At 45.4% G+C, this 25,407-nt stretch overlaps 7 protein-coding genes across 8 annotated transcripts; 5 read left to right on the forward strand and 2 right to left on the reverse strand.

Moving 5' to 3' along the window:
- Positions 1-4,081: 4,081 nt before the first annotated feature.
- LOC108007632 (progestin and adipoQ receptor family member 4) lies at positions 4,082-24,926 on the reverse strand. Of its 2 annotated transcripts, XM_065865558.2 has the most exons (7): positions 24,579-24,926; positions 23,446-24,235; positions 11,368-11,583; positions 8,996-9,099; positions 8,797-8,934; positions 8,426-8,566; positions 4,082-5,574 (listed from the first exon to the last, which is right to left on the reverse strand). In XM_065865558.2, the coding sequence occupies exons 2-7, from the start codon at positions 24,113-24,115 to the stop codon at positions 5,482-5,484; spliced, it is 1,362 nt and encodes a 453-aa protein (XP_065721630.2). In that variant the 5' UTR covers positions 24,116-24,235; positions 24,579-24,926; the 3' UTR covers positions 4,082-5,481. The 2 variants fall into 2 exon arrangements, 1 of the variants encoding a protein (XP_065721630.2); XR_011604485.1 differs by lacking the exon at positions 4,082-5,574 and having other exon boundaries at positions 8,704-8,934.
- LOC118877716 (neprilysin-4-like) lies at positions 5,917-8,099 on the forward strand. Its single transcript, XM_065865556.2, has one exon. It carries the CDS (start codon positions 5,979-5,981, stop codon positions 8,055-8,057), a length of 2,079 nt encoding a protein of 692 aa, XP_065721628.2. The 5' UTR covers positions 5,917-5,978; the 3' UTR covers positions 8,058-8,099.
- Nepl17 (Neprilysin-like 17) lies at positions 9,163-11,255 on the forward strand. Its single transcript, XM_017071338.4, has one exon. It carries the CDS (start codon positions 9,204-9,206, stop codon positions 11,241-11,243), a length of 2,040 nt encoding a protein of 679 aa, XP_016926827.4. The 5' UTR covers positions 9,163-9,203; the 3' UTR covers positions 11,244-11,255.
- Positions 12,262-14,420, forward strand: Nepl18 (Neprilysin-like 18). Its single transcript, XM_036817591.3, has one exon. It carries the CDS (start codon positions 12,286-12,288, stop codon positions 14,335-14,337), a length of 2,052 nt encoding a protein of 683 aa, XP_036673486.3. The 5' UTR covers positions 12,262-12,285; the 3' UTR covers positions 14,338-14,420.
- Positions 14,895-17,021, reverse strand: Nepl19 (Neprilysin-like 19). Its single transcript, XM_017070945.4, has one exon. The coding sequence runs from the start codon at positions 16,984-16,986 to the stop codon at positions 14,962-14,964; it is 2,025 nt and encodes a 674-aa protein (XP_016926434.4). The 5' UTR covers positions 16,987-17,021; the 3' UTR covers positions 14,895-14,961.
- Positions 17,705-20,134, forward strand: LOC108007600 (neprilysin-4-like). The gene has a single exon (XM_036817592.3). The coding sequence runs from the start codon at positions 17,832-17,834 to the stop codon at positions 19,899-19,901; it is 2,070 nt and encodes a 689-aa protein (XP_036673487.3). The 5' UTR covers positions 17,705-17,831; the 3' UTR covers positions 19,902-20,134.
- On the forward strand, positions 20,643-22,884 carry LOC108007300 (neprilysin-4). Its single transcript, XM_036817687.3, has one exon. It carries the CDS (start codon positions 20,693-20,695, stop codon positions 22,772-22,774), a length of 2,082 nt encoding a protein of 693 aa, XP_036673582.3. The 5' UTR covers positions 20,643-20,692; the 3' UTR covers positions 22,775-22,884.
- Positions 24,927-25,407: the final 481 nt, after the last annotated feature.

The following is a 25,407-nucleotide window of genomic DNA, read 5'->3' on the forward strand; positions in this document are numbered from 1 at the left end:
TATGCCAAATGCCACCTGGCGGTAATAAATTCCAAGGGGATTTCCCGATCCAAATTTAAAGACGTTACAAGCGCTTTCATTTGCTCATTAAATACACTTTTAATGTTTATTAACCTTCTCAGAAAATCATTTTACATTACTCGTATAATTGTCACTTATTTCTAGCAGCAACTTTAAACTTAAAGCATTGAGTCTGCCTATAATTATTGCTTTGTTTGTTTGTTTGAATTCGTTTGTTAGCTTACGTTTCACTTGTTAGATTTGCTCTCGCTCTCTCTCTTTCGTTCGAGGGGAGGGGGTGGTGTAAATTATTGACACTACTAAAACGCATTACTCATAATTGTTCGCATTGCTAGGATTAAAATAGACCGACGTTCGAAAGAGTTCTATCGTATAGTTAAGTTTGTTTTTGGTTGTATTTGTATACCCTGCCCTAATAATGCTTAACACCTAGGGTACTCGTACTCGTAATCTCGTAATACATAAATATTGCGGTGTTTCTAATAATATTCAATACTCGGGGAGCTCAATAAATACTTGAGGTTAATATTGCGCAATCAATTGACATAAATGATATAAACCCAATTCATATCAAACTCTACTACGTATGTATGTACGTGATTCGTTGCAGTAGCGACTTAGCCAGAAGATTGTATTGGTTTTCACACTTGTCCAACTTGAATACTGGGTTTTCTAACTACTGCCACACAACAGTATCAACTGAGTTTCGTGTTTCGTGTTTCGTTCACAACTATGCACAGATTGGAGCTTTTACTAGGCTTACACTACCACTAGCTTGCCAAAATTAACAATTTGCATATCTAAAAAGTTCAACTAGGAAGAGATTAGCTTATAGGTGTTCTTATTGTAGAATTTTCGACGAGGTACAAAGTTATACGTACGAGTATTTGAAAATAAGATGTGTTGTCGTAAGCACAATGAGGTACATGTGTATCAACATCATTCAAATCATCATTACAATTACTCATGAGGACGCCTGCGAGATCATCAGCAATGCTGGCAAGGAACTATCCGAGTTGATTGTGCAGTACAAACGTGATCCGAAGAGGAATATTAATCCCTTCTCGATGCGTCTGCAGGGCACAATCGATGCCAATGTCATGGGCGGCATAAGCAAGTACCAGGAGGCCTTCTTCTCCGAGCAGTTCCTCAAATCGCCTCAGGGTGCTGGCCAGCAGGCGAATGTGCAGAGACTAAAGGTGCTGATCCTAGAGCAGATTCAGATTCTGGAGCAGGCTCTGGAGCTGCATGGCCAGTTGGCGCCCAGTGGTGTCCAACCGCTGCACAATCGCCTCCTGGAGCGCTTTTCCCAGCTAAAGCAGAGTTTATCCGGCATGGGTAGGCTGAAACGGCAGCATTCGGAGAGCATTGTAAACACTCCGCTGCCACCGTTGCCCACGGAGCAGCGAGTGGCCCAGGCAACAGCTTCCACCAGCTTGAGTGCCAACTCCCACTCCAACTATGTATATGATCTGGACGAGATCTACACGAGACCGGGAGACACTCTACGGCCCGTCGATCCACTCAGCTCCTATCAAACGCTGAGCAAAGAGAGTCTCAGTATTCCCCTGGAGGATGCTGCAGCTCCACCAGTACCAAATCGACCACGGTCGCAGAACTTTATGGGCAATGGATCCATTGATAGCCCCGAAGTTCCGCCCAAGCGTCAGCCGACAGTGAACTCCCCCAACGCGCCACCGTTGCCACCGAGGGGTATTACACCCGACAAGAGGGCTTCGAATCCGATGATATTCAACGACTTTGGCACCGCCGATTCGGTGGGTCGTCGTCACTCGCAGCAGCAGCAGCAGCATGGCCAGAAGTACTCCGTCGTGGACATCAGCTACGACGATCCGGAGGCTGATCAGCAACCACACTCGCTGCCCCCGAACTTTCAGGACGGAAGCGGAGGTCACCTCAGCGTCTGTTTTGCCCCCAATGACTTCCGGGACTCAGGCATCTCGACGACCAGCTCCAGGGAACTGAACCACATGAATCTCAACAACCTGAGCGAGGACTCCTCATCGATTTCGGCCATCACAGTGCAGCATCGGGAGCACTGTCGCATCAGCAGTAATGGTAGTTTGGATTACAACGCCACCGCTTCGATGAATATCACACAACGGGAGAGTTCGGCGAGTTCGTTCGATGTCGAGGATTTCCCAGTGCCACCGCCGCCCATTCCGCCCAAATCCTTGGCCGTGTCGAGCAATGGGGTCAGCATTGCAGACGATGAGGCCCACTCACCGCATCCCAGCACACAAGCGCACACCACACAACTTCATAACAGTCAGAATCAAAATCATTCCACAAACAGTCACCATAATCAGCAGCAGCAGAATGGAGATGGCGATGGTTATAGCGTGCTGCAGCACCAGGTCAATGGCCTGGGGCTAGCTACTCTTCCACAACCGCCTGTTGCAGCTGCTGCTGTTGAGGCACCACTACCACTTCCGGTATCTGCAATCGCCTCATCCTCATCTAGTCATCAGCACGATGGCGGCACTTTTTGAGTTACAATATGTCGCTGCCATCATCCACCCGATCAGCCTCATCAGCCACACAAGCCATCCTCATCCACATCGACCTCGGACAGCACGGCCACGGATACGGCTTCGGAATCCACCGAATCCAGTTCGTCGACCCACTCGATGACACCGCCACCACCGCCTCCTCCACCACCAGTCAGTCAGTTCCATCATCAGCAGATGCCGGCCACACCTCACTACTGCCAGGACTGTCTGTCCTCGCCATCGCCACCACCCACAATCATCACAGAGCAGGCCCAAGTGCATGCCATGCCGGGATTGACAACCCCACAGCCCCACATCGAGCACTGCTCCTGTGGGCTGAGTTTCTCGGTGGTACAGGATCAGCAGGACCAACTCGGCCCCAGGCTGCTCTCCTCGAGGTTCTCCACACTGGAGCGGCAGACCGATGGCTTTCAAGTGGAACGGGTATCCGGCTGCCAGCATCATCATCACCAGCAGAGTCCCATCTACCATCTCCCCCAAGGCAGTCAGGATGCACATGCTCAGACGGATTTCTCCTACGCGCAGCGCTAAAAGATATATCTATATAGTCCAAGTGGGGGAGTCTTTGCGACCCACAGAGAGTGAGATTGAATTTCGCTTAGTTTTTTAACCTTATTGTTTACCTATGTTTTTAGAAATGCTCTCCATAGAACCCCCCACGTTCGTTTTGAACTACTTTTACTCTAATTATTTTTGGTGCCAAATTTTTGCTGCAAGTCCAAAGCGCAATATAAACAAATGTTGTAATGATAGGTTGCTATACAATTTTATTAATTTTAATATTAATTTTATTTTACATTTACATTTATATTTATACGGGAATTGTCGCTAAAGTTACTAAGAATATTTATTTAAGAGAATAAAGATGAATACATTTTTATAAAGAACGAGAATATCAAATACTAAAACCAAAACACAGAACGCTAATCAAAAACGAACTACGCAAAATATATACACTGAAAACCAAGCAGGACACCGACAAAATGTGCAATGCAGTTTTTACTTTAACGAAGAACATAGCCGTATACACAAAAATTGACATATATACACTCGACTATTACATATATATGCGAAAAGCAATTAGGAATTTTAAAGTGCTACTAGCTTCATAACGAATCAAATAAGTTTTCCATTTTTGTAAATTTTTAAAAATAAACATATTTATATAGAGTCTTCATACATGTATGTATCTGAATACACTTCAAAACGCGAATCAATCAAAAGCGTTTAACTCGTATTTAAAAACTAAAAACTAATCATAAAATACAACTAGTCAACAACTCGAATAAACATTGACAATTACGAAAGGAAATTATAAAACATATTGTCTATAAAAATGCATGGCGCGAATATAAGAATTTACTAAAGAATTTAATAAAGTATAAATAAATAAAACGATGATTTCGTCCTTTTTAATAATATTTTAAATTTGGGGGCTTAACTTGAACCAGATATGCCAAATGCCACCTGGCGGTAATAAATTCCAAGGGGATTTCCCGATCCAAATTTAAAGACGTTACAAGCGCTTTCATTTGCTCATTAAATACACTTTTAATGTTTATTAACCTTCTCAGAAAATCATTTTACATTACTCGTATAATTGTCACTTATTTCTAGCAGCAACTTTAAACTTAAAGCATTGAGTCTGCCTATAATTATTGCTTTGTTTGTTTGTTTGAATTCGTTTGTTAGCTTACGTTTCACTTGTTAGATTTGCTCTCGCTCTCTCTCTTTCGTTCGAGGGGAGGGGGTGGTGTAAATTATTGACACTACTAAAACGCATTACTCATAATTGTTCGCATTGCTAGGATTAAAATAGACCGACGTTCGAAAGAGTTCTATCGTATAGTTAAGTTTGTTTTTGGTTGTATTTGTATACCCTGCCCTAATAATGCTTAACACCTAGGGTACTCGTACTCGTAATCTCGTAATACATAAATATTGCGGTGTTTCTAATAATATTCAATACTCGGGGAGCTCAATAAATACTTGAGGTTAATATTGCGCAATCAATTGACATAAATGATATAAACCCAATTCATATCAAACTCTACTACGTATGTATGTACGTGATTCGTTGCAGTAGCGACTTAGCCAGAAGATTGTATTGGTTTTCACACTTGTCCAACTTGAATACTGGGTTTTCTAACTACTGCCACACAACAGTATCAACTGAGTTTCGTGTTTCGTGTTTCGTTCACAACTATGCACAGATTGGAGCTTTTACTAGGCTTACACTACCACTAGCTTGCCAAAATTAACAATTTGCATATCTAAAAAGTTCAACTAGGAAGAGATTAGCTTATAGGTGTTCTTATTGTAGAATTTTCGACGAGGTACAAAGTTATACGTACGAGTATTTGAAAATAAGATGTGTTGTCGTAAGCACAATGAGGTACATGTGTATCAACATCATTCAAATCATCATTACAATTACTCATTATTCATTACTCATTAACTATTAGCCATTCCCCAGCCATATCGCAACTGTATACTCAAGAGTTTAGCGTGAAAATCCGAAGACTTGGTTCCGAAACATCCTGCCATCCTGTCGTTCGTCTCGTCTCAGTAATTATATAACCTTAATGCTTAATACCACAGTCGAAGTATGTACTATATGTAAATACACCCATACAGTTCATATATGTATGGCCTATACCTACAACTAGATATACATATGTATATTGTTACTGCAACAGCATCGGCGCTCTCTTATACACGGTATATTCAAGTAGAGTTCATCATAGCCATAGCCACCGTTACCGCCATCGCCTCATATCTAGTCTCACCCGGGGATTTGGGCTCGCCTCCGCCGCCAGGCGATGGGTGCGATCAGGGCGCGGATCAGGTGCGTCCGGGCACGCCGCCTGGCCAGGATTATCCAAGGCAAGGGCAGCAGCACCAGCGGCAGCAGCCAATAAGCGGGTCATAGCTCCACGTGCCCCAGAGCCTGCTCGGTGACGTTGGCGGCCGTGTGACAGGTCTGCGTCGACATCCACTCGAAGTCCTTGATGGTGGCCTAAAGTACAAAGAGATCCAAGGATGTTACTATTTAAACTATTATTATCCATACAGCTCACTGCTTTTATCTTTGAAATTCACTTAAAATCATTGCAAAACCATAACATCCTTCACTTTTTATGTGGATTTTTAAAAGTATCATGAATGAAATTTTCATTTCGAAGGCTTTCGAACATGTTTGTTTACTTGTGAGAAATATTTATGTGACTAATTCTTATACAATTTGTTTTCAAAATGTTGTAGTTTCTTATTCATTATTATTTCATTATTCGAGTTTTTTTCGATAAAGCAGATAAGCAAAGCTATTACTCATTTCTCGATGTTAGTTTGTTTGAAAAATATGTTTATGAAATACATTTTTTAAGGCAGTTGGTCATTGGAACTCAAACGAAATACAGTGTGATGGGACTCCTATATATTTTCCTTATAGGACATGTTTTTTGTGCCCTATTCATGGCAGTAGCCTCAACCACCGAAGATGATCTCTATCAGAACACCCCCTACATCAGGGAACTGTTGCGACAGGCAAAGACTGCCGAAATTGAGAGTTTCATGGACCAAGAGGCCGATCCGTGCACCGATTTCTATACTTTTTCGTGTGGCAACTATGCTCGCATCAACCCAGCTTCAGTCTTGGGTGTGCCCTCGACTGAACTGTTCAAAACTCTCCAAAAGGGCCTCGAACGCAAGATCCTAAAGACGCTCCACATGGCACATGATACCCAGGACACTCCGGAAGATAGACAGGTTAAACACTTCTTTGAATCCTGCCTTCGGTTCAAGGAGCTCAGCTCCACCTACACCACAAAGATGAAAGAACTTATAGCTGAGTTTGGAACGATGCCGATCCTCGAGGGATCCTCCTGGAATGAGGAGGACTTCGACTGGCTGGAAACATCCGCTAACATTGCCCATAAATACGGAATAAGCTCATTCATTAATGTGAAAGTAAACAAAGACTTCGGCAATAACCAAAGGAACCGCATTTACTTAGAGACGCAAAGATTTCCGCTTAATACGTGTTCCATGTACGTGGACAATGCCACGGCAATCTACCGTCAGAATTATCGTATAAATATCCAACACAACTTGCAGCGATCATTGGGTGTGGAAATGAAGCTGGCAAAACAAACGGCTAGGGAGCTGCTCGACTTTGAGGCGGACCTGGCACAAGGACTTCCTACTCCTGGACAAGGTCATAATGATTTGCCCGAACTACTTACTGTTGCTGAAATGCAAAAGAAGTATTCCCCCACCTTGGACATCGATCAATTGATATTTATAAGTTTGGGAGAGAGAGTCTCCGACCGAATTTATGGGCTGGACAAACGCTATCAAGAAAATTTATTCAAAGTTCTCAAGCGTACGCCCAAGCGCACTATAGCCAACTATATATTTTTTCGCCTTATCTGGGAATTCGTAGAGGCTCCTACCGAGAAGCCGGAGAAGCAAGAAAAAGTCTGCTTAAATCTCACCAAAAAATTCTTTTTCAAGAATCTGGACAACATGATCTACCGCCGTTACAAGAACCACAAATCCTCCAAAGAAATCGAGAACACGTGGCGCCAATTAAAGTCAACCTTTATTGAAGTTCTGCGCTCCAGTTCATCACTGGATTGGGTCGAGAGGACCACTCGGAATCTGGCCATCGCCAAGTTGGAGGCCATGACTCTCGAGATCAACCATTATGCCGATTATAACTTCACCGAAGAGTTTGCGAATCTTAATTTTCAAAAACGCGACCTCGTTGAGAATGTGCGACAAATCAGAAGTCTTGTTGCAAAACAAAAGCGAGAGATGCTCCACAAGCCGGGAAAGCCCTTTGACGCGGGCTCCCAGTTGAGTTACAGCCCCACAGCTATCCTAATAGAAAACTCAATCAAGATTCCGGTCGCCCTGCTGCAACCATTCTACATTTGGTCGGATGTCTACCCCAATGCGGTTATGTTCGGCACTTTGGCATCGCTAATTGGACATGAATTAATCCATGGATTCGACGACAGCGGAATAGGGTTTGATGCCAAAGGAAACTCAAACGATTGGTGGGACGAAAGGTCCAGTAACAACTTCTTTAAACGCAGGGAATGCTTCACGAAGCAGTATGGAAGGTATGTTTACGATGGGATCCAGCTCAAGGAGTCCCCTTTGCAATCGGAAAACATAGCGGATAATGGAGGAATCCGGTTGGCCTACACCGCCTACCAGAAATGGTACAAGTCCAAGGTGGAGAAGGATCTGGCCAAGGAGACCCTGCCCAATTTGAAGTACTCCGCCAAGCAGCTGTTCTTTATCAGCTTTGCTCAGATCTGGTGCAACGATGTAGATCCAAAAATGAAGGCCCTTCAAGTATCCGTCAATCAGCATATGCCGGGGAAGTTTCGAATTATTGGATCTCTATCGAACTTTGATGAGTTTTCTAAAGAGTTCAACTGCCCAGCCGGATCCGCCATGAATCCCAGCAAGAAGTGCATAATCTACTAGAAGGGTGATGCCCATTTCCAGTTTTAGGGTATAGCTTACTTAAAAGAAATCTCTAGTTACAATTAAGATTTGTTTTGATTAAATAAAATAAAAAACAAATATCAACTATCCTTATTAACTGCATACTTTTAGACCCATAAAATTACACGAAAAAGTGGTATTTTTGACTTCAAAAAATTAGTCATATGTCGTTTTCGGTGTATCATTTAGAAAATGAATTGAGGTATATAGTTGTCGGGTCAATTGAGTAAGTTGTATTGAAGTTATAAGAACAGATTGCAAGATCTGACCCTAACCACTTTTCTTTCTTTATCATTATAGCTAAAAGAACTTGTACTATATTATTTATATATAGCTATTAAACCCACCTTGTGCATGGAGTAGACTGCCACCACGACCAGTACGTGCATTATGTTGTGGGAGTTCAGATAGAAGTCCACCACTCCGGGGAACCACTTCTCTGGGATTCGCATCGCTCCAATGGCACCGCCCAGTATGGAGACGCCGTCCTAGAACAGAGGGTTAAATAAAAATATAAGAAGATCTATTATGACAGTGGGATTTCGTGTGTAATGACCGCCAGTAAAATTGTGTAGCGGCTCTGTCCATTTACTCGAATGTACATATGTATGAAAATGTGACTTACAACTTCAACCTATGCGCACCGAGAGAGGCCAGCCAAAAACGTTTAGTTATAGAAAATAGCAGTTAGTCAATTGGAAAGCCTGGACATACGCACCTGCAGGTAGACATGGGAAAGGGCCATGTGGCTGCCGCCCACCATTCCACGGATGCGCAGGAAGGTCAGTATGGAGCGCATTCCGAAGGGCAGGGCGAAGCACAAGCGACGCTGCCAGGGTGAGCTGGCAGTCAGAGCCTATTGGGGATTACAGGGATTATAGATATCATTAGAAGTTAAACTAGATCCCAATCCTTACCTTATAGAGGCCCCACAGCGAGAGCACACAGTAGGAGACAATGATCAGCCACTTGAGCACGGGTGGGAAGCACAGAGTGGTGGCTGTCACCAGGGGAAGAGCACCTGAAAAAAACAAAAAAAAAACGGAGAGCGGAAGAGACAGTTAGCACACTTAATCTGGCCACCGATAAGGCGGCTCCTCAGTCAGAAATCATAGCTCAAACACGATGGAGGGACATCTCACAGCTTCCGCTTGCCTAATCTTTCTAATCACCTTGGTCATCCAAGGTTCGTCGGGCGGCGTTTTCAAGGAGCTAACCACGCCACTGGGTCAACAGATCATGCGCATCGCCAAGTCTGCGGAGATGCGCTCCTTTATGGACACCAATGTGAGTCCCTGTGATGATTTCTACACACACGCCTGTGGCAACTATGCAGTGATTAATGCAGCCACCGAGCAGAAGGATACCAGTATGGGCCAGCTCCTGTTTGCCCACTACCTACGTCGGGTGAGGCAGCTGCTTAAGGAGCCCCGAATCAGCACAGATCGTCCAATGGAGGTGAGGGTTAAGTACTTCTATGAATCCTGCCTGAACACAACGGCCTTGCGGATGAAACAGCGATCTCATCTACTGAGTGTCTTGAGGGAGTTCGGTGGCATGCCGGCTGTGCAGGGCGAGGATTGGAACCCTATCGAATTCGATCCTCTAGAGATGATGGCCCAGCTACTGCGACGCTACGGTAAGAGGACTTTTCTGGGTGTCCAAGTGGCTTCGGATTTTGCCAACTCCCAGATAAATCGCCTATACCTGGGTCAGAGAGACGACCTGAGTAATAGGCGTTCGTTTATCAAGTATATGTTGTTTAAGCAGAGGCTGATGACTCTCCTGGGTGTTCCGGAGGAGCGAGCTGAAGAAAGTGCTTGGGAGGTATATGATGTGGATTTGGAACTAACCCGCTACGTTCCTGAACCCGGAACAGATCGTGATCCTCGACTGAAGAACACCCTGACCATGTTGTCCAACATGAGCGATACCTACGGACCGATTCTCAACCTGACTCGCTTTGTAAACATCTGGTTGGGTCACGATTACAATCTGCCGGTGTACGAGTCAGTGCCCAATTACCTTATACAGGTGAACAAGATCCTATTGGCCACTCCTAATCATGTGCTGGCCAACTATATGCTGTCCACTCTCCTAGACGACTTTGAGATCGATCAGGATGAGGGACGTCAGGAGGAGATCTGTGCGGAGAAGATCACTGATCTATTTCCCGATGTGGTGGATCAGATGGTGTACCATTCACTGCAGCAGCAAAGTCCCCACATAGCCAACGAGTTGAGGAGTCTTTGGGTGGAACTGAAGACTTCCTTCCAGGAGATCCTGAGTTCGCCCGATCTCACATGGCTGGAGGAACACACGCGTGAGGAGCTGCTGGAAAAGCTCAAGGTTATGTCCTTCGAGATAGCGGGCGATCAGGCGGTTAACTTCGAGGAACAGTATGGCGAACTGGTGGTCAGCTCCGCCGATTACTATGGCAATGTTCAGCGACTGTTGGAGGTACAGGGCAAGAATCTCCGTAGGGATCTGATGCGGGAGTCCAGGAGCACTAACTACTACTATGATGGCGTGATCGATTCTCCACTTTACGTGTCGGAAAACAATCTGGTGGTGCTTCCTACCAGCTTTATGCAGCATCGCTATCTCTGGGACGACGTTTATCCGGCTGCCCTCAAGTACGGCACTCTGGGTTTCGTCCTTAGTCACGAGATTGCCCATGGATTCGACGATACGAGTCGACTCTTCGACAGCAAGGGAAACCTAAACGACACATGGAGCAGGCAGACCAAAATGAGCTTCGAATTGAATAAGAAATGCCTGGCAGAACAGTTCGGTAAGATGGAGTACGACGGCATAGCGTTGCCAAAGTGGGAATCGCAAGGTGAGAATATAGCAGACAATTTGGGTATTCGCATTGCTCAATCGGCATACAGCAAGTGGTTGGAGCAATTGAAGAGCGAGGATGCGGAGACCCTACCCCATATGTCCCAGTCGCCGAAGCAGCTCTTCTTCCTCGGATTGGCCCAGTCCATGTGCTCGGATATATGGGATGACAGACGATATTCGGTTGTCTACCACAGTGCCCATCCGCCGCATGAGTCCCGGGGGTTCGCCATGATGACAAGTTCTCCAGACTTCGCCGAGGCCTTCCAGTGTAGTAACACAACCCGGATGAATCCCTCACGCAAATGCAAAATGTATTGAGATTTCCCTTGTATCTCAAGAGCGTATATATATGTCTAATAAATGGTTTCGCTTCCAAGCAGCACTTGCTTTTCATTGGGGCTCAAACATAGACAATATACATAATCATCGCGATCGTACTCACCGAAGCTCTGGCTCACCCAGATGCCGACCATGTCCAACTTGAGCAGCGTGTAGTAGACGTTCTCGCCCTTCTCGATGTTCATGAACAGGTGGTAGACGAAGCTGCCGCACCAGGGAGCCACCGATCCGAAGACATGGCAGAAGGACAGAAACTTGTAGCCACTATCCCAGGGCATCAGGCCGGGCACAATGGCCAGGATGTAGAAGATGGGTATGGCTGAAATAGTAAGGGTAATACGATTTAAGTGGGAGAACTTTTGGAATTATGACCTTAATGTAAAAAATGTATATGTAGGGGTTCATGTAAAACTAAGAGGAGCTGATGAAAATAAAATAATAACTAAGAGAACTAGAATTGAGATCGACTTATCCAGATCAACAGAACTCTGTTTCCAGTATATAATTATACCCATTCAACAATATACCCACTCAACCAGAAACGTAATGTTTGTTTGACGGGTCTATAATTAAGTACATATACATATATGTACAATCGATGTTCTATAGATTGAGCGTAAATTCATAGTTATAACGAATATATATATATAAACATGAAAGTGGTGAGGTTATAAGAGATTCCAAATCTTTTATCGTAAACTTGATCTTTGTTTTCTAAAAGGGGTAGCTTAAACCCAAGGATATCAGTTATACAGTCGATATAATTAATCAATGAACAAAGATTAAATAGCACAAGTCAATTAAAAGGTTTTTTGGATAAGAAAAAATTACCACAAAGCGGATTTGTTTGAAACTTTGAATTTTTATAAGAGTCAGGGGCAGAGATTGTATAAGAGCCGGTGTCTGGGGAGATAAGAGGTTGACCTACCCCAGCACTCTGGACATTGTAAAAACAAAACCGGCTGATAAGGTGGCCGTCACCGATCGGGAGCAATTGAAAATTAGTTGAATTAAGCGCGAGATGATGGCGAGTTGGGTTTTGTGGCTCTGCCTTTTGTGGGTGTTAATGGTTCCCATTTTGGCCAAACCACCAGATGCAGAAAATCCTTTTGCCGACGACCTGACGTCGGAGTATGCCAAGAAAATCATAGTGCAAGCCAAAGTAGCAGATATTAAGATTATGATGAAGCCGGAGGTAGCGCCGTGTGATGACTTCTACACCCATGCCTGCGGCAACTGGCATCGTCATAATCCCGCCCAGCTGCTAGGCAACCTGATGACCGACACGTTTCAACTTATATCGAAGGGATTCGACCGACGCCTCCAGCGTTTGCTGCGTTCCAACGACCTTCAATCTGAACTGGAGAAGAAAATGCAGCGTTTCTTTTTGTCCTGCAACCTGGTTCATCGCGATGATGTCCACTACAAGCTGGCTTTGGAGAACGTCATCCGGGAGTACGGCGAACTTCCAGCCTTGGCTGGTCACCAATTGAACTCGTCGGATTTCAGTTGGTGGAGAACGGTTGCCAAAATCCAGCACAAATACGGAAAGCAGATCATCTTGGGCCTGAGTATTTTGCATGATGTTCGAAATACATCAATAAACCGGGTATACTTAGGTCCACCAGAAGACGAGCCGAATAGCGTTGTCGTTTTAAATCTTCTCGAGGAAGCCAGCACCTCCAAGGATCTGCAGCATTACTTTGGTCTAACTCCCTCCGTGGCGAAACACACGGCTGAGCAGCTCCTTGAACTCGAAAGAGTCCTCAACTCCGGTGGCTCGAGCGGAGGATCTCTCGAAGATTCACTTTCCCTGTATTCTTTGGCCGATCTTGAAGAGAAGTACAGTGACCAACTTAACTTCACCGAGTTTCTAAGTTTGGTCCTCGGTGAGGAGAATATTCCGGAGCTCCTGTACATTAACGATGAGAAATATCTGGATAATGCTCTTCACACAATGCGCAGCACACCGCTAGCAGCACAATCCAACTATATAATGTGGAAACTGGTTGAGGACTTCCTGGTGGAGGCTAAGCCCGGCGAGATGGCCAAGTGGTGCACCGAAAAAACAAAGAGTTACTTTGGCAAGCTGGCCGAGCACGCGGTCTACCAGAGGTATCGCAATTTGGACACAGAAGCGGAGGTTCATAAAATCTGGGGACAGATTAAGGGGATTTTTCGGCAGCATCTGATGGGTGACAAACTGGACTGGATATCGAATGCCACAAGGCAGTTGGCCGTTGAGAAGCTAGAACAAATGCAACTGAACATCAATTCCTACGACTCGGAGAATTTCGAAGACCTCTTCGGTGAGGTGTCTATCGATCGACTTAACTACGTAACGAATGTCCAGCAGCTGGACATTGAAAGGGCCAAGAGATTGGTGGCAAGGATTAATGAGCCCCCTCGCTCCCTGGATGCAACGGACGTTCTTGGCTTCACTCCAGCGTACAGTATGCTGGAGAATAATATCACAATTCCGGTGGCCCTGTTGCAGCCACGTTACCTCTGGGGTGACCAATATCCGGAAGCGCTGAAGTACGCCACTCTGGGCTATCTCCTCGCCCACGAGATGCTCCACGGCTTTGACGATGATGGAATGAAGTATGATGCCACTGGTAGCCTGGCTCCATGGTGGGACTCCAAGTCGCGCTATGAGTTCGAGGAGCGGCGCAAGTGTTTCCAGGCCCAGTACCACCAGTACAAGTATGGAGGATCAGAGCTGCCGGAGACCAAGGTGCAGTCGGAGAATATAGCCGACAATGGAGGTCTCAAGTTGGCCTATGCCGCCTATAAGATCTGGCTGCGTCAGCAAACGGAGGAAGTGCGTCAACGAGAGACCATGGAGGGTCTGCCCTTCGACAATCGCCAGCTTTTCTTCCTTGGATTCGCCCAGTTGTGGTGCGACGATGTCCAGTCACTCTTCAAGTCGAGGGTGGCCCAGTCCGATACACATGCACCCAGCAAGTACCGGGTGATCGGACCACTGTCCAATTTCCAGGAGTTCTCCTGGGTCTTTAACTGCTCCCAGTCGGCGACCATGGATCCGGAATACAAGTGTGCCATCTACTGAACGCAGGAATTTATTCGTTGTTAGTTTGTTTTGAATGAGTTTAATCCCATTAATTCAAATAAAACTTAATTAGCTAAACCTTAGTTTGATGTTGTTCATCTATAAGCATGATTCTTTCTTCTAGGCGGTTTTATAAGAATATTATGGTATTTTTTATATAATTTTCTGGCATATATACACATAGTACATCAACAAATTACTATGGAATAAGTGTGTGGAATAAATGTCAACAAAAAGCATTATAAGTGAGAGTTTGTAGAAGCATTCAGTCTCCACCAAAAATGGCCCATAAAACTTGCTTCAAAAAAATATCATAGCAAGCTAGAAAAAAGAATGGTTTTTAATTTATATATTAAATAATATTTAGGTTGCCATGAGTTTTTGAAATAATTCCAGGCAGCTAGTCAAAAATTAAGCAAGTGTCATAAGCCCTCTCCATGAGAACACAGTCTCCTGATAAAGAATGTTTTGTTTTTTTCATGATTGAAATAAATGAAAATACCCCTTATCTCTGCAACCATTGCCATTGAAAAAGGGGTAGTTCAAAGACTATAATATTTCCCAATATTTCATTGATTATATTTATTATTTTAGTATTTAATTCATAATGGTAAACTGGGGTTCTTAGTCCAGGTTAACGGCGAAGAGTTGGCACTTCTGTGGAGTGGTCATCCTGCTCCCGCTGCCGCAGTTGAAGTCTCTCTTAAAAGCTCTGAAGTTGGACAGTGCTCCTAGCACACGGAGGGCATTGGGAGTTCGTAACTGGAGTAGGGATTGCTTATCCCGGAAAACATCGTTGGCATCATTGCAATACAGTTGACTGAAGCTGAGAAAGAACAGTCTCCTTGAGCTGAGGTTTAGGTGTGGCAGTGATTCGGAGCCCAAGAATGATGGGCTCAACTCCCCCAGAAACCTTCTGTAGGCATGGTAGGCCACCTGTATCGCCAGATTATCGGCTATATTCTCCGCCTGCAGATCGCTCTGCGGCAAATAATGTCCATTGAGACGCAGCCGTCCATATTGCTCCCTGAAGCAGGCCTTCCGCTTGGCATACTCGGCAATGGATTTGTCATCCCACTTGGAGGCGTCTTCCAGACTGTGGGCCAATTCGTGGGCCAGCAGGGTGCCCAGACTACCATAACGAACGGCTCTCGGATAATATCGGGACCACAGGAAGTTCGGCTGGAGCAGGGCCACCGGCAGCAGGACTCTTTTCCCAAAAGGATCATAGGAGGCTGAGGTCTGTGTCTTCAACTTGACACTAAATCTCTGATGGTTGAATATGATCCTCAGGTTGTGAAGATAATCCCTTGGCTTGAGTTGTAGATCCCCATACCGCTGGGTGAAGTTAACATCAGCATATCCATTGATCACCAGGCTGGTGGTATTCAGCTGCTCCAGAAGTTGTTCCCGCGTCTCCAGAACCAACCAGTCGGCTGTAGAGTTTTCTAGCACACCTCGAAAACTCAGCTGAATCTGCTGCCAGAGGGCCTCTATATCACTTAGGGTATCTGCACTTCCATACTGTTGAAATACCATGTTATCCAGGAGCTCGGGAAAAAGATCTCTCACCCGATTGACACACTGCTCAACAGGGGATCCCGTCCTCTCATAGTAAAAGTGATTCAAGAGCTCGTTGAAGATGTAGTTGGCCAGGACGTCGGGATTTGTTGAGTTTATAACATCAACTAAATCAGACAGATATTTAGGAACATGTTCATAGAGTGTCTCATTGGTTTCCAGTTCCCGATCGAGGACAGTTTCCACATATTGGGTGATATTAACAATATCATCGTAGGACGTATCATTTGGATTTGGAGTGTGTATTTGGGACATCACACCAACTCTACGATTGACCATAATCCTGGCAATCATTTGTTCTAAGTCTGTTATTTCCTTGGCCGTTGTCTTGGCCAGCTCCGGCTCCACGCCCAAGTGCCGCTCCAAATGGTAAGCTGTGCCATCAGCCACATCCTGTCTGTTAGGCTCCGGTAGAATCTGCTTGGGCTGACCCACGTAGATGCGATTCCCAGACAACTGGAAGAGCAGAAGAATATCAAAGCCGTACTTTCGTTTGATCCTGGCCACGGTGTCTTGCCAATCGAACTCCTCGGCTGGCCAATCCTGTCCAGGAAGACTCAAGGCAGGCATGCGCCCAAATTCTGCCACAATTTCTTGAAGACCTTGGCGATAGACATCATCTGGAGCTTGACGGTAGAGAAGGCAACTGGTGTATAGCTCTTTAAGGCGGAGTACTGCCCCCTCATCCGTTTCCTCATCCGCCGGCTGCTCCATTAATCTCTGTTGCTTGTGGCGATATGCCTTGACCAGCAACTGCTCCAAGTTGGTCTCCCTGGGATAGGCTTTAATGGCCGGATTGATCTGTGGCCAATTTCCGCAGCTGTAGTCGTAGAAATTGTCGCAGGCCTCTACGCCCATTTGCATATAGCTGCGCATCTCGGCGGACTTGGAAAGCCTCATCAATCGCTGCACATAGAGGCTATCATTGTTCTGCGAGATCAGCTGCTCCTGGGCCTGGATGCGCAGGTCAATGGCCGGCTGACCGGGCAGCAGGTGACCTCGACCACTCCCCACCAGCTGGAGCAGTAGGAGTAGTAGTAAAGTCGATGCGATGCCTAAGTTCTCCATGGCGAACACTACGAACGCGACTGAACGGGCAACTCAACGAGACGCACTTCCGTACCCACTCTCTGCCACTGAGATTGAGATTAAGACACACTGTGGAAAACTGACCTTATATGATAAAATCTTTATGTAAAAATTGTAAGTTGAAATTTGAATCAGGCTTCAAATGATTTGCACAATCTTAAAACTCATAAACTATATAAAGACGGAATGGAAAATATAGAATTTTTTCAATAATTTATAATATTTCGTTATATTTAAATCAACTGCTGGTGTATATATATGAATATTATATATTAGAATAGCTTCAAGTTTATTTGTAAAATAATAAGTTTGTTTCCAAAAGATTAATTAAAAATGTTGGGGACTGTATCAAAATTTAATAAATTCATAGTTGAGTGTAAGGCAGAGAAGAAGCGGAGGCATAGCTCTACCTTATCATCCGTTCGCTCGTAGGTTCCACAACCATACCCCAAGTTAGAGGGGAGTGCGTGATTAAAATACTGCTCACGTTATAGTTCGATATCTGAGAGGAATGCTTACAATGCTAGTAATTAGTATTGACGAATTAATGGCTTTATTGGGCATGCTTTTTAATTGCCGAGAGGCCAAGTAATATCATCAGACTATAAGATTGAGATTAATTTAATAATTTTATTACGCTTTTATTTTTAGGTTTATTCGTTTATTTGTTCTAGCTACTTTTCAAACATTTATTGGTTTATAACGATTATTCTGTCACCACTATGTTGAGAGTCTCGATAAGCCCGATCTGGCCAATGGTTTTTCGGCAACATATGAACTGATTAGTTTAGTCCAATTTTTAAAACGAAACAAAACAGAAAAGAATGCGATTTTTTCGCATTTTCATTACTGGCCATGTGCTAATAGCCTTGACCTTAGCGGCCCCCACAAAAGACGATCTCACCCAGGATACACCCTACATCAGGGAGCTTCTGCGACAGGCGAAGACTGCCGAGATTGAAAGCTTCATGGACCAAAAGGCCGATCCGTGCCAAGACTTCTATTCTTTTTCGTGTGGCAACTATGCTCGAATCAACTCCGCTTCGAGCATGCAGGTGTTAGCGACAGGAATATTCGAAACTCTGAACAACGGCCTCAACCGAAAGGTCCTTAAGATGCTCAATACTTATGATACCAACGATACTCCGGAGGATATTCAGGTGAAGCACTTCTACGAGTCCTGCCTGCGGATAAATGAGCTCAACTCCACATACACCGAAAAGCTGAAGCGACTTATTGCCGAGTTCGGAACGATGCCGGTGCTCGAGGGATCCTCCTGGCAGGAGGAGGACTTCGACTGGCTGGGAACCATCGCACGCATTGCCCATCAATATGGAAAAACAATCATCATAGGTGCGGAAGTATTCAAAGACATTGCCAGCAACCAAAGGAATCGAATCTACGTAGGAGAGCAGGACTTCCCGATTGAGGAGCGATCCATGTATCTGAACAACGAAACACTTATCTATCGCACGAAGTACCTTAATGTTATCCAAAATATTTTACAGCGATTTTTAGCCGTCGAGGAGGAGCTCGCCAAACAAACGGCTAAGGAGCTTTTAGACTTTGAGGTGGACCTGGCCCGAGGACTTTCTTCTCCAGACCAAGGAATTAATGAATTGGCTGAACTACTAAGTGTCGGTGAATTGCATAACAGGTATTCCCCAACCATAGACATTAAGAGATTGTTAAATGTGAGCATGGGAGAGCCAATTTTGGAAGAGATCTACGAGTTCAACAAACTCTATCAGCAAAATCTGGTTAAAGTCATCGGGCGTACGCCCAAGCGCACCGTAGCCAACTATATATTCTTCCGCCTTATCTGGCAATTTGTTGAGTCGCCTTCCGACAAGCCGGAGAAGCAGAAACAGGCCTGTATTGATATCACCACTAAGTTCTTCGCAAAGAATCTGGACAACATGTTCTATCGCCGCTACAATAACGAGAAAACCTCCAGAGAAATCGAGAATATGTGGCGTCAGCTAAAGTCAACCTTTAAGGAAACTCTGCGATCCAGTCAAGCTCTGGATTGGATTGACAGACCCACACGGAATCTGGCTATTGCTAAGCTACAGGCCATGACCATGAAGGTGAACAACTATGCCGAGGATAACATCACCGAAGAGTTTGCGGATCTCAATCTGCAGAGCTCCGACTACGTGGAGAATGTGCGACAGAAAAGACTTCTTGGAGCCAAACAAATGCGCGAGATGCTTCACAAACCAGCAAAACCATTTGATTTTGGCTCCAAGCTTAGTTACTCTCCAGCCAACATCCTGATAGAGAATATAATCAAGGTTCCGGTTGCCCTGCTCCAGCCCTTCTACATTTGGTCGGATGTCTACCCCAATGCGATTATGTTTGGTACTTTGGCATACCTAATTGGGCATGAGTTAATCCATGGATTTGACGACAACGGAAGAAAGTTTGATGCCAATGGAAACTCAAATGATTGGTGGGACGAAAGGTCCAGTAACAACTTCTTGAAACGCAGGGAATGCTTCACGAAGCAGTATGGAAGGTATGTGTACGATGGGATCCAGCTCAAGGAGTCCACTTCGCAATCGGAGAACATTGCGGATAACGGAGGAATGCGGCTGGCCTACACCGCCTACCGGAAGTGGTACGAGTCCCAAATGGAGAAAGATCTGGCTAACGAGACCCTGCCCAATCTGAGATACACCGCCAAGCAGTTGTTCTTCATCAGCTTTGCTCAGATCTGGTGCAACGATGTACATCCAAAAGTGAAGGCCCTTCAAGTATCCGTCGATCAGCATATGCCGGGAAAGTTCCGAATTATTGGACCTCTATCGAACTTTGATGAGTTTTCCAAGGAGTTCAACTGCCCATCCGGATCCCCCATGAATCCCAGAGAGAAGTGCGTACTGTACTAGACAGGTTTCTTTATCCAATCCTTTTAAGGACTATACCAATTTTATAACTGCTTTAGGAGACTCAAATACTCTTTCAAATTGGTAATAACATCTATCTAATAAACATCACCAAAAATTCACTTGCGTATAGACAATATGAAATATGATTATGCGACAATCCATTATATATCTTCGGACTAAAATCTAGATGAAAAAACGTTATACTTTAAGACCTCGTTTGATAATAAAAATACCTTTTATAGTACCTAAACTTTTTGTATAATTGAAAGCGGTCGTTTAGCATCATCTATTGTGGGGATTATTATGCCAGTTACTCAATTGTGCTTCGGGTTTTGTACGAGTTGTTTTAATAGGCACTTTGCAACTGGAAGTCATGGCAGAATAATCAACTACCTTGACTTTAATGACTTCATTCATTCACGTGAGTGAAAAAATATAGAATTTTTGCTAACAGAACCTTTATACTAGTTAGCATAACAGCCAACAGTTTCTCGATCACGTTTCTGGGAATTACTTCTAACTCTTAGAATATTAAATCTATCAGCGAATTGATATAGAAAAAAAACAGAAGATAATATAATAATGGGAAAGCAATTTGCAATCAGCAATGAGCAATTGAACCTCAGTGTTTTTAGCGGAGCGGTGGATCCGAGAGCCAGCGATAACCCCAGGGTCGTCTTTTGTTTTCCGAGAACAGAGGAGCGGCCGAGCTGTGATGGGATGGCGATGAACTCATCAGATCAACTGAGGCTCGACAGTCGATCGGTGGAATTTCATCGGAGTACATCGCGATGCATTTGCTCTATATTTGCATTTTCGGTAACATCCTATGTGCCCTGACCCTAGCAGCCCCCACCAGCGAGGATGATCTCAACCAGGATACCCCGTACATCAAGGAGCTGCTGCGGCAGGCCAAGGCTGCGGAGATTGAGAGCTTCATGGACCAAAAGGCGGATCCGTGCAGCGACTTCTACGTCTTCTCCTGTGGCAACTATGAACGCATCAACTCGGCTTTGAGCATGCAGGTGGTCACGACGGGAGTTTTCGAGACCCTGACCAACGGGCTCAACCGGAAGATACTGAAAATGCTCAACGCTGGTCATGATAGCCACGACACTCCGGAGGATGTTCAGGTGAAGCACTTCTACGAGTCCTGCCTGCGGATCAAGGAGCTCAACACCACTTACAGCCAAAAGTTGAAGCAACTGATAGCCGAATTTGGAACGATGCCGGTGCTCGAGGGATCCTCCTGGAGGGAGGAGGACTTCGACTGGCTTGGAACCACCGCTCGCATGGCCTACCGATATGGAATAACTCCGGTTCTTGGTATAGAGGTGAACAAGGACCTGGCCAGCAACCAACGAAACCGGATTTACCTGGGCCAGCAGGACTTTCCGCTCGAGGCGCGTTCCATGTACGTGGACAATTCAACGGCCACCTACCGTCAGAAGTATCGTGCTAATATCCAGCGCACCCTGCAGCGATCTTTGGGAGTGAAAGTGGATCTGGCAAAGAAAACGGCTAAGGAGCTGATCGACTTCGAGGTGGATCTGGCCCAAGGATTGGTGGACGAGAGCGAAGGTCTGGACCTGAGTGAACTGACTGAGCTGCTTACCGTGGACGAGGTCCACCAGCGGTACTCCCCCACCTTGGACATCAAGCGAGTGTTAAGTGTGAGCATGGGAGAGCCAATTACCGAACAGATCTACGAGTACAACAAACGCTATCAGCAAAATCTGGTTGAAGTCATGAAGCGTACGCCCAAGCGCACCGTAGCCAACTACATATTCTTCCGCCTTATCTGGGAATTCGTTGAGACGCCCTCAGACAAGCCGGCGAAGCAGAAACAGGCCTGTGTGGATCTCACCAAGAAGTTCTTCGCCAAGAACCTGGACAACATGTTCTATCGCCGCTACAATAATGAGAAATCCTCTAGAGAAATCGAGAACATGTGGCGTCAATTAAAGTCTACTTTTAACGAGACTTTGCGGTCTAGCTCAGCACTGGATTGGATCGAGAGACCCACTCGGAATCTGGCTATCGCAAAGCTACAGGCTATGACCCTGGAGGTGAACAACTATGCCGAGGATAACTTCACCGAAGAGTTTGCGGATCTCAATCTGCAGAGCTCCGACTACGTGGAGAATGTGCGACAGACGAGTCTTCTTGGAGCCAAACAAATGCGCGAGATGCTTCACAAACCAGCAAAACCATTTGAGGCGGGCTCCCAGCTCAGTTACACTCCAGCCAACATCCTTATAGAGAACATCATCAAGGTTCCGGTGGCCCTACTCCAACCCTTCTACATTTGGTCGGATGTCTACCCCAATGCGGTTATGTTCGGCACCTTGGCCTCGCTAATTGGCCATGAGTTAATCCATGGGTTCGACGACAGCGGAAGAAAGTTCGATGCCAAAGGAAACTCCAACGATTGGTGGGACGAGAGGTCCAGTAATAACTTTCTGAAACGCCGGGAATGCTTTACGAAGCAGTATGGAAGGTATGTGTACGATGGGATCCAGCTCAAGGAGTCCACTTCGCAGTCGGAGAACATAGCGGATAATGGAGGAATGCGGCTGGCCTACACCGCCTACCGGAAGTGGTACGAGTCCCAAATGGAGAAGGATCTGGCCAAGGAGACCCTGCCCAACCTGCGATACAATGCCAAGCAGCTTTTCTTCATCAGCTTTGCTCAGATCTGGTGCAACGATGCACATCCAAGTGTGAAGGCCCTTCAAGTTTCAACCGATCAGCACATGCCAGGGAAGTTCCGCGTTATTGGATCTCTATCGAACTTTGATGAGTTTTCTAAAGAGTTTAACTGTCCATCTGGATCCGCCATGAATCCCTCGGAGAAGTGCTTGCTCTACTAACTGGGCGAAGCCAGAATCTCTTTTTAAACTTGAACTTAATTTTTTTTGATACAAATTAGTTTTATAATTGTTTTGATATCATTAAATAAAGTTATGACATGTTTTTTAAATGTTTTGGTTAACTATTTTTATAAACCTTGAGCATGTTTATTCACAGAATCTTATATATGTATATTTGTGGAGAGTAATTAATGACTTTGAAAGTTCTATCTAATTTTGATTTCGTGCCATAAATAATTAAAATGAATCAATGGTTCTTTGGACACAACATACGTAGATGGTGTTTAAAAGAACTTAATTTGGCGTCAGAATATTTAATCCGAAAGCTATTTGGTATTTGTCCAGAAATAAAAACTGTATTAAAAACCTCAAAATAATAGTGGAAACTAATTGGAAATCGTCAAGAAATACCCATATTCCGTTTGGGGGTGAATGCTATCTATAGTTGGCCACTTTCTTATGCACGACCGAGCCAACCTCAGTCAAGGTTCATTAGAAATGCCGACCTAATCTATTTACGTGTGCCTCCACTTGGCTTTGACCGTGATTGTTACGACCAGCGAGACGCGGATGGGTCGATAAGTGAGCCAGCGATGGTGACAGGTGGGCGGAAGAGGAAGAGGACGGGGATGAGGAAGTGGCAGCGGAACAGAGGAGCAGGTGGCACTCACCATGAGTCAGTATGTTGATGGTCTCGTTGTGCCAGTAGAACAGACTGAGCAGGCAGCCCTTGAAGGTCTGCAGGGGTCTATATCCACGGAGCACGTAGGGATTGAACTGCAGATACGTGGGCATATCCTGCCAGGGCAGCAGCTGGACCACATTCTCTCCAGAACCGGATGCGGAACTACTGCTGCTGCTGCTGGGCACTGGAGAAGCTGCCGCTGGTGGATGATCAGTTGCTGGGAGTACTAAAGCAGATACCGATCCAGATGCTGATACCGATCCCAGCAAGGCTGACGTTGGCTTTGTGGAAGCTTTGGCGGAAGACGTTGATGATGTGGCGGGCAAATCCGACTGAGTGGGTTCAGTAGAAGCTGTTGCTGTTGTTTCGGCCGGCTCCTTGGCCTTCAGGCCGTTCAAGGGATGGGTCTCAATCTGGCCATTTGGTGGAGCACTTGGAACACCTGGTTCGATGTGGTTATCAGAGGCTCGCGAAGGCGGCGTGGGTGGCGGCGTCAGCGACATAGTCTCCACAGTGCTGCCCAGACAGTCGCATCCAGTGCTTCCTCCTCCGCCGATCCTTGACTTTGTGGAGCTGGAGCTGGAGCTGCCGAGGAGCTGCTGATCGGGTTTCAGGTCAACGGCGACTGCAGCGGCGGCGGCGGCAGCGGTGTCCATGCCTGGCTAATGCCTTCGATCGTTTCGGTTAATCGTTGTTCCACTTCCGGTTCCCGTTTCGGTGCCGTTTTCGTTTCCGGTTTCGGTTGCCTAGCTTCCCTAGCTTTCCTCGCTAGCCAGCTGAAAGCGAAAGCCAACGTCATGAATTATGGATCGTCTTTATGCGGCGGGCCAAAATGCGATGTGTTACGTATGTGCTGGCCAAAAAAAGCACGTGCGAAAGCGAAAAGGAAATGGAAAATGAAAACGAGACCAGGACAATGTCAACACACACAAATACACACACACACTCGCACAGCAGCCTCGTGACCCAAAAAGGCCTGCGCCATTTGCCGAAGTGTGGGTCCTGTGTGAGTCTGTGTGTGTGTGTGTAATTGAATATTCCATGCGAATCACGCGAGTCTCGGATTAGGCCACAAATACCAGCTCCCGGGCCCGGGAAAAAATCAATAAAAATACTCACTTCTGCCATGGGACGCGCACGAGATTTTTGGATACCGAATCCTCCTTTAAGGACTAAGGATTTTCTCGGGAGGCGGGCTAGATTCCTGGAGCGATGCTATGATGAGCAGTGTTCTCCACTCGATTTGCTCCTGTTACGTGGGCGGGGCATAATATTAATTCCATCAATTATTTAGCCATTTGATAGGCCATTGTTGGGGGGTCTGCTTTTTGGCGGATAAAATGATGGTTATCCGCAGATAGTTGGACTTTTTCTTCAGCCACAAAACGCGGGAAGCAGCGTCGGGGGGCGAACCGCGCACACACGACCGTTGGGGCAGGCACGTCAATTTCTGACTGAGCGTGGGCACACGATAACGATACCGTTATTTTCCCTCGCGTATTGTTATGCAATTGAATGAATTGGAACCCGTATTTTTATTGGGCGCCAAAGCAGCGCAGGCGCAGTGAAAAACAAGAGGCACGCAGCTGTTCTGGGAGCTGTTACCCGGAGATATTCAAAGTGGTTGAGAAAATATAGTTATTCGCATTTAAATTTGAATTTCACGTTTGTCTTTTGAAATTTTAAATTCAAACTAACAAGCTTAACTGCCTTAACCGTTTAAATACAGTTAAGAAATTTTGTTATTTTTGACATATTGTTGGCCTTCATTAAATTTAAATTTTTAGCGCCAAAATTAACTTAACCGTTTCAGCTAGGTGGCATCCCTGTTTTAACAAAATTGTGTGACCATGTCAATTGCCTCTAAAAATACCGCGATAGAGTGATTGTGCCTGCAGCCACGAAAAATACCAAAAGAAATCTAAACTGGGAAGCAAATTCTCTTTCA

Source organism: Drosophila suzukii, chromosome 3 (genome assembly GCF_043229965.1).
Source record: "Drosophila suzukii chromosome 3, CBGP_Dsuzu_IsoJpt1.0, whole genome shotgun sequence".
In the NCBI taxonomy this organism is placed as follows: Eukaryota; Metazoa; Arthropoda; class Insecta; order Diptera; family Drosophilidae; genus Drosophila; species Drosophila suzukii.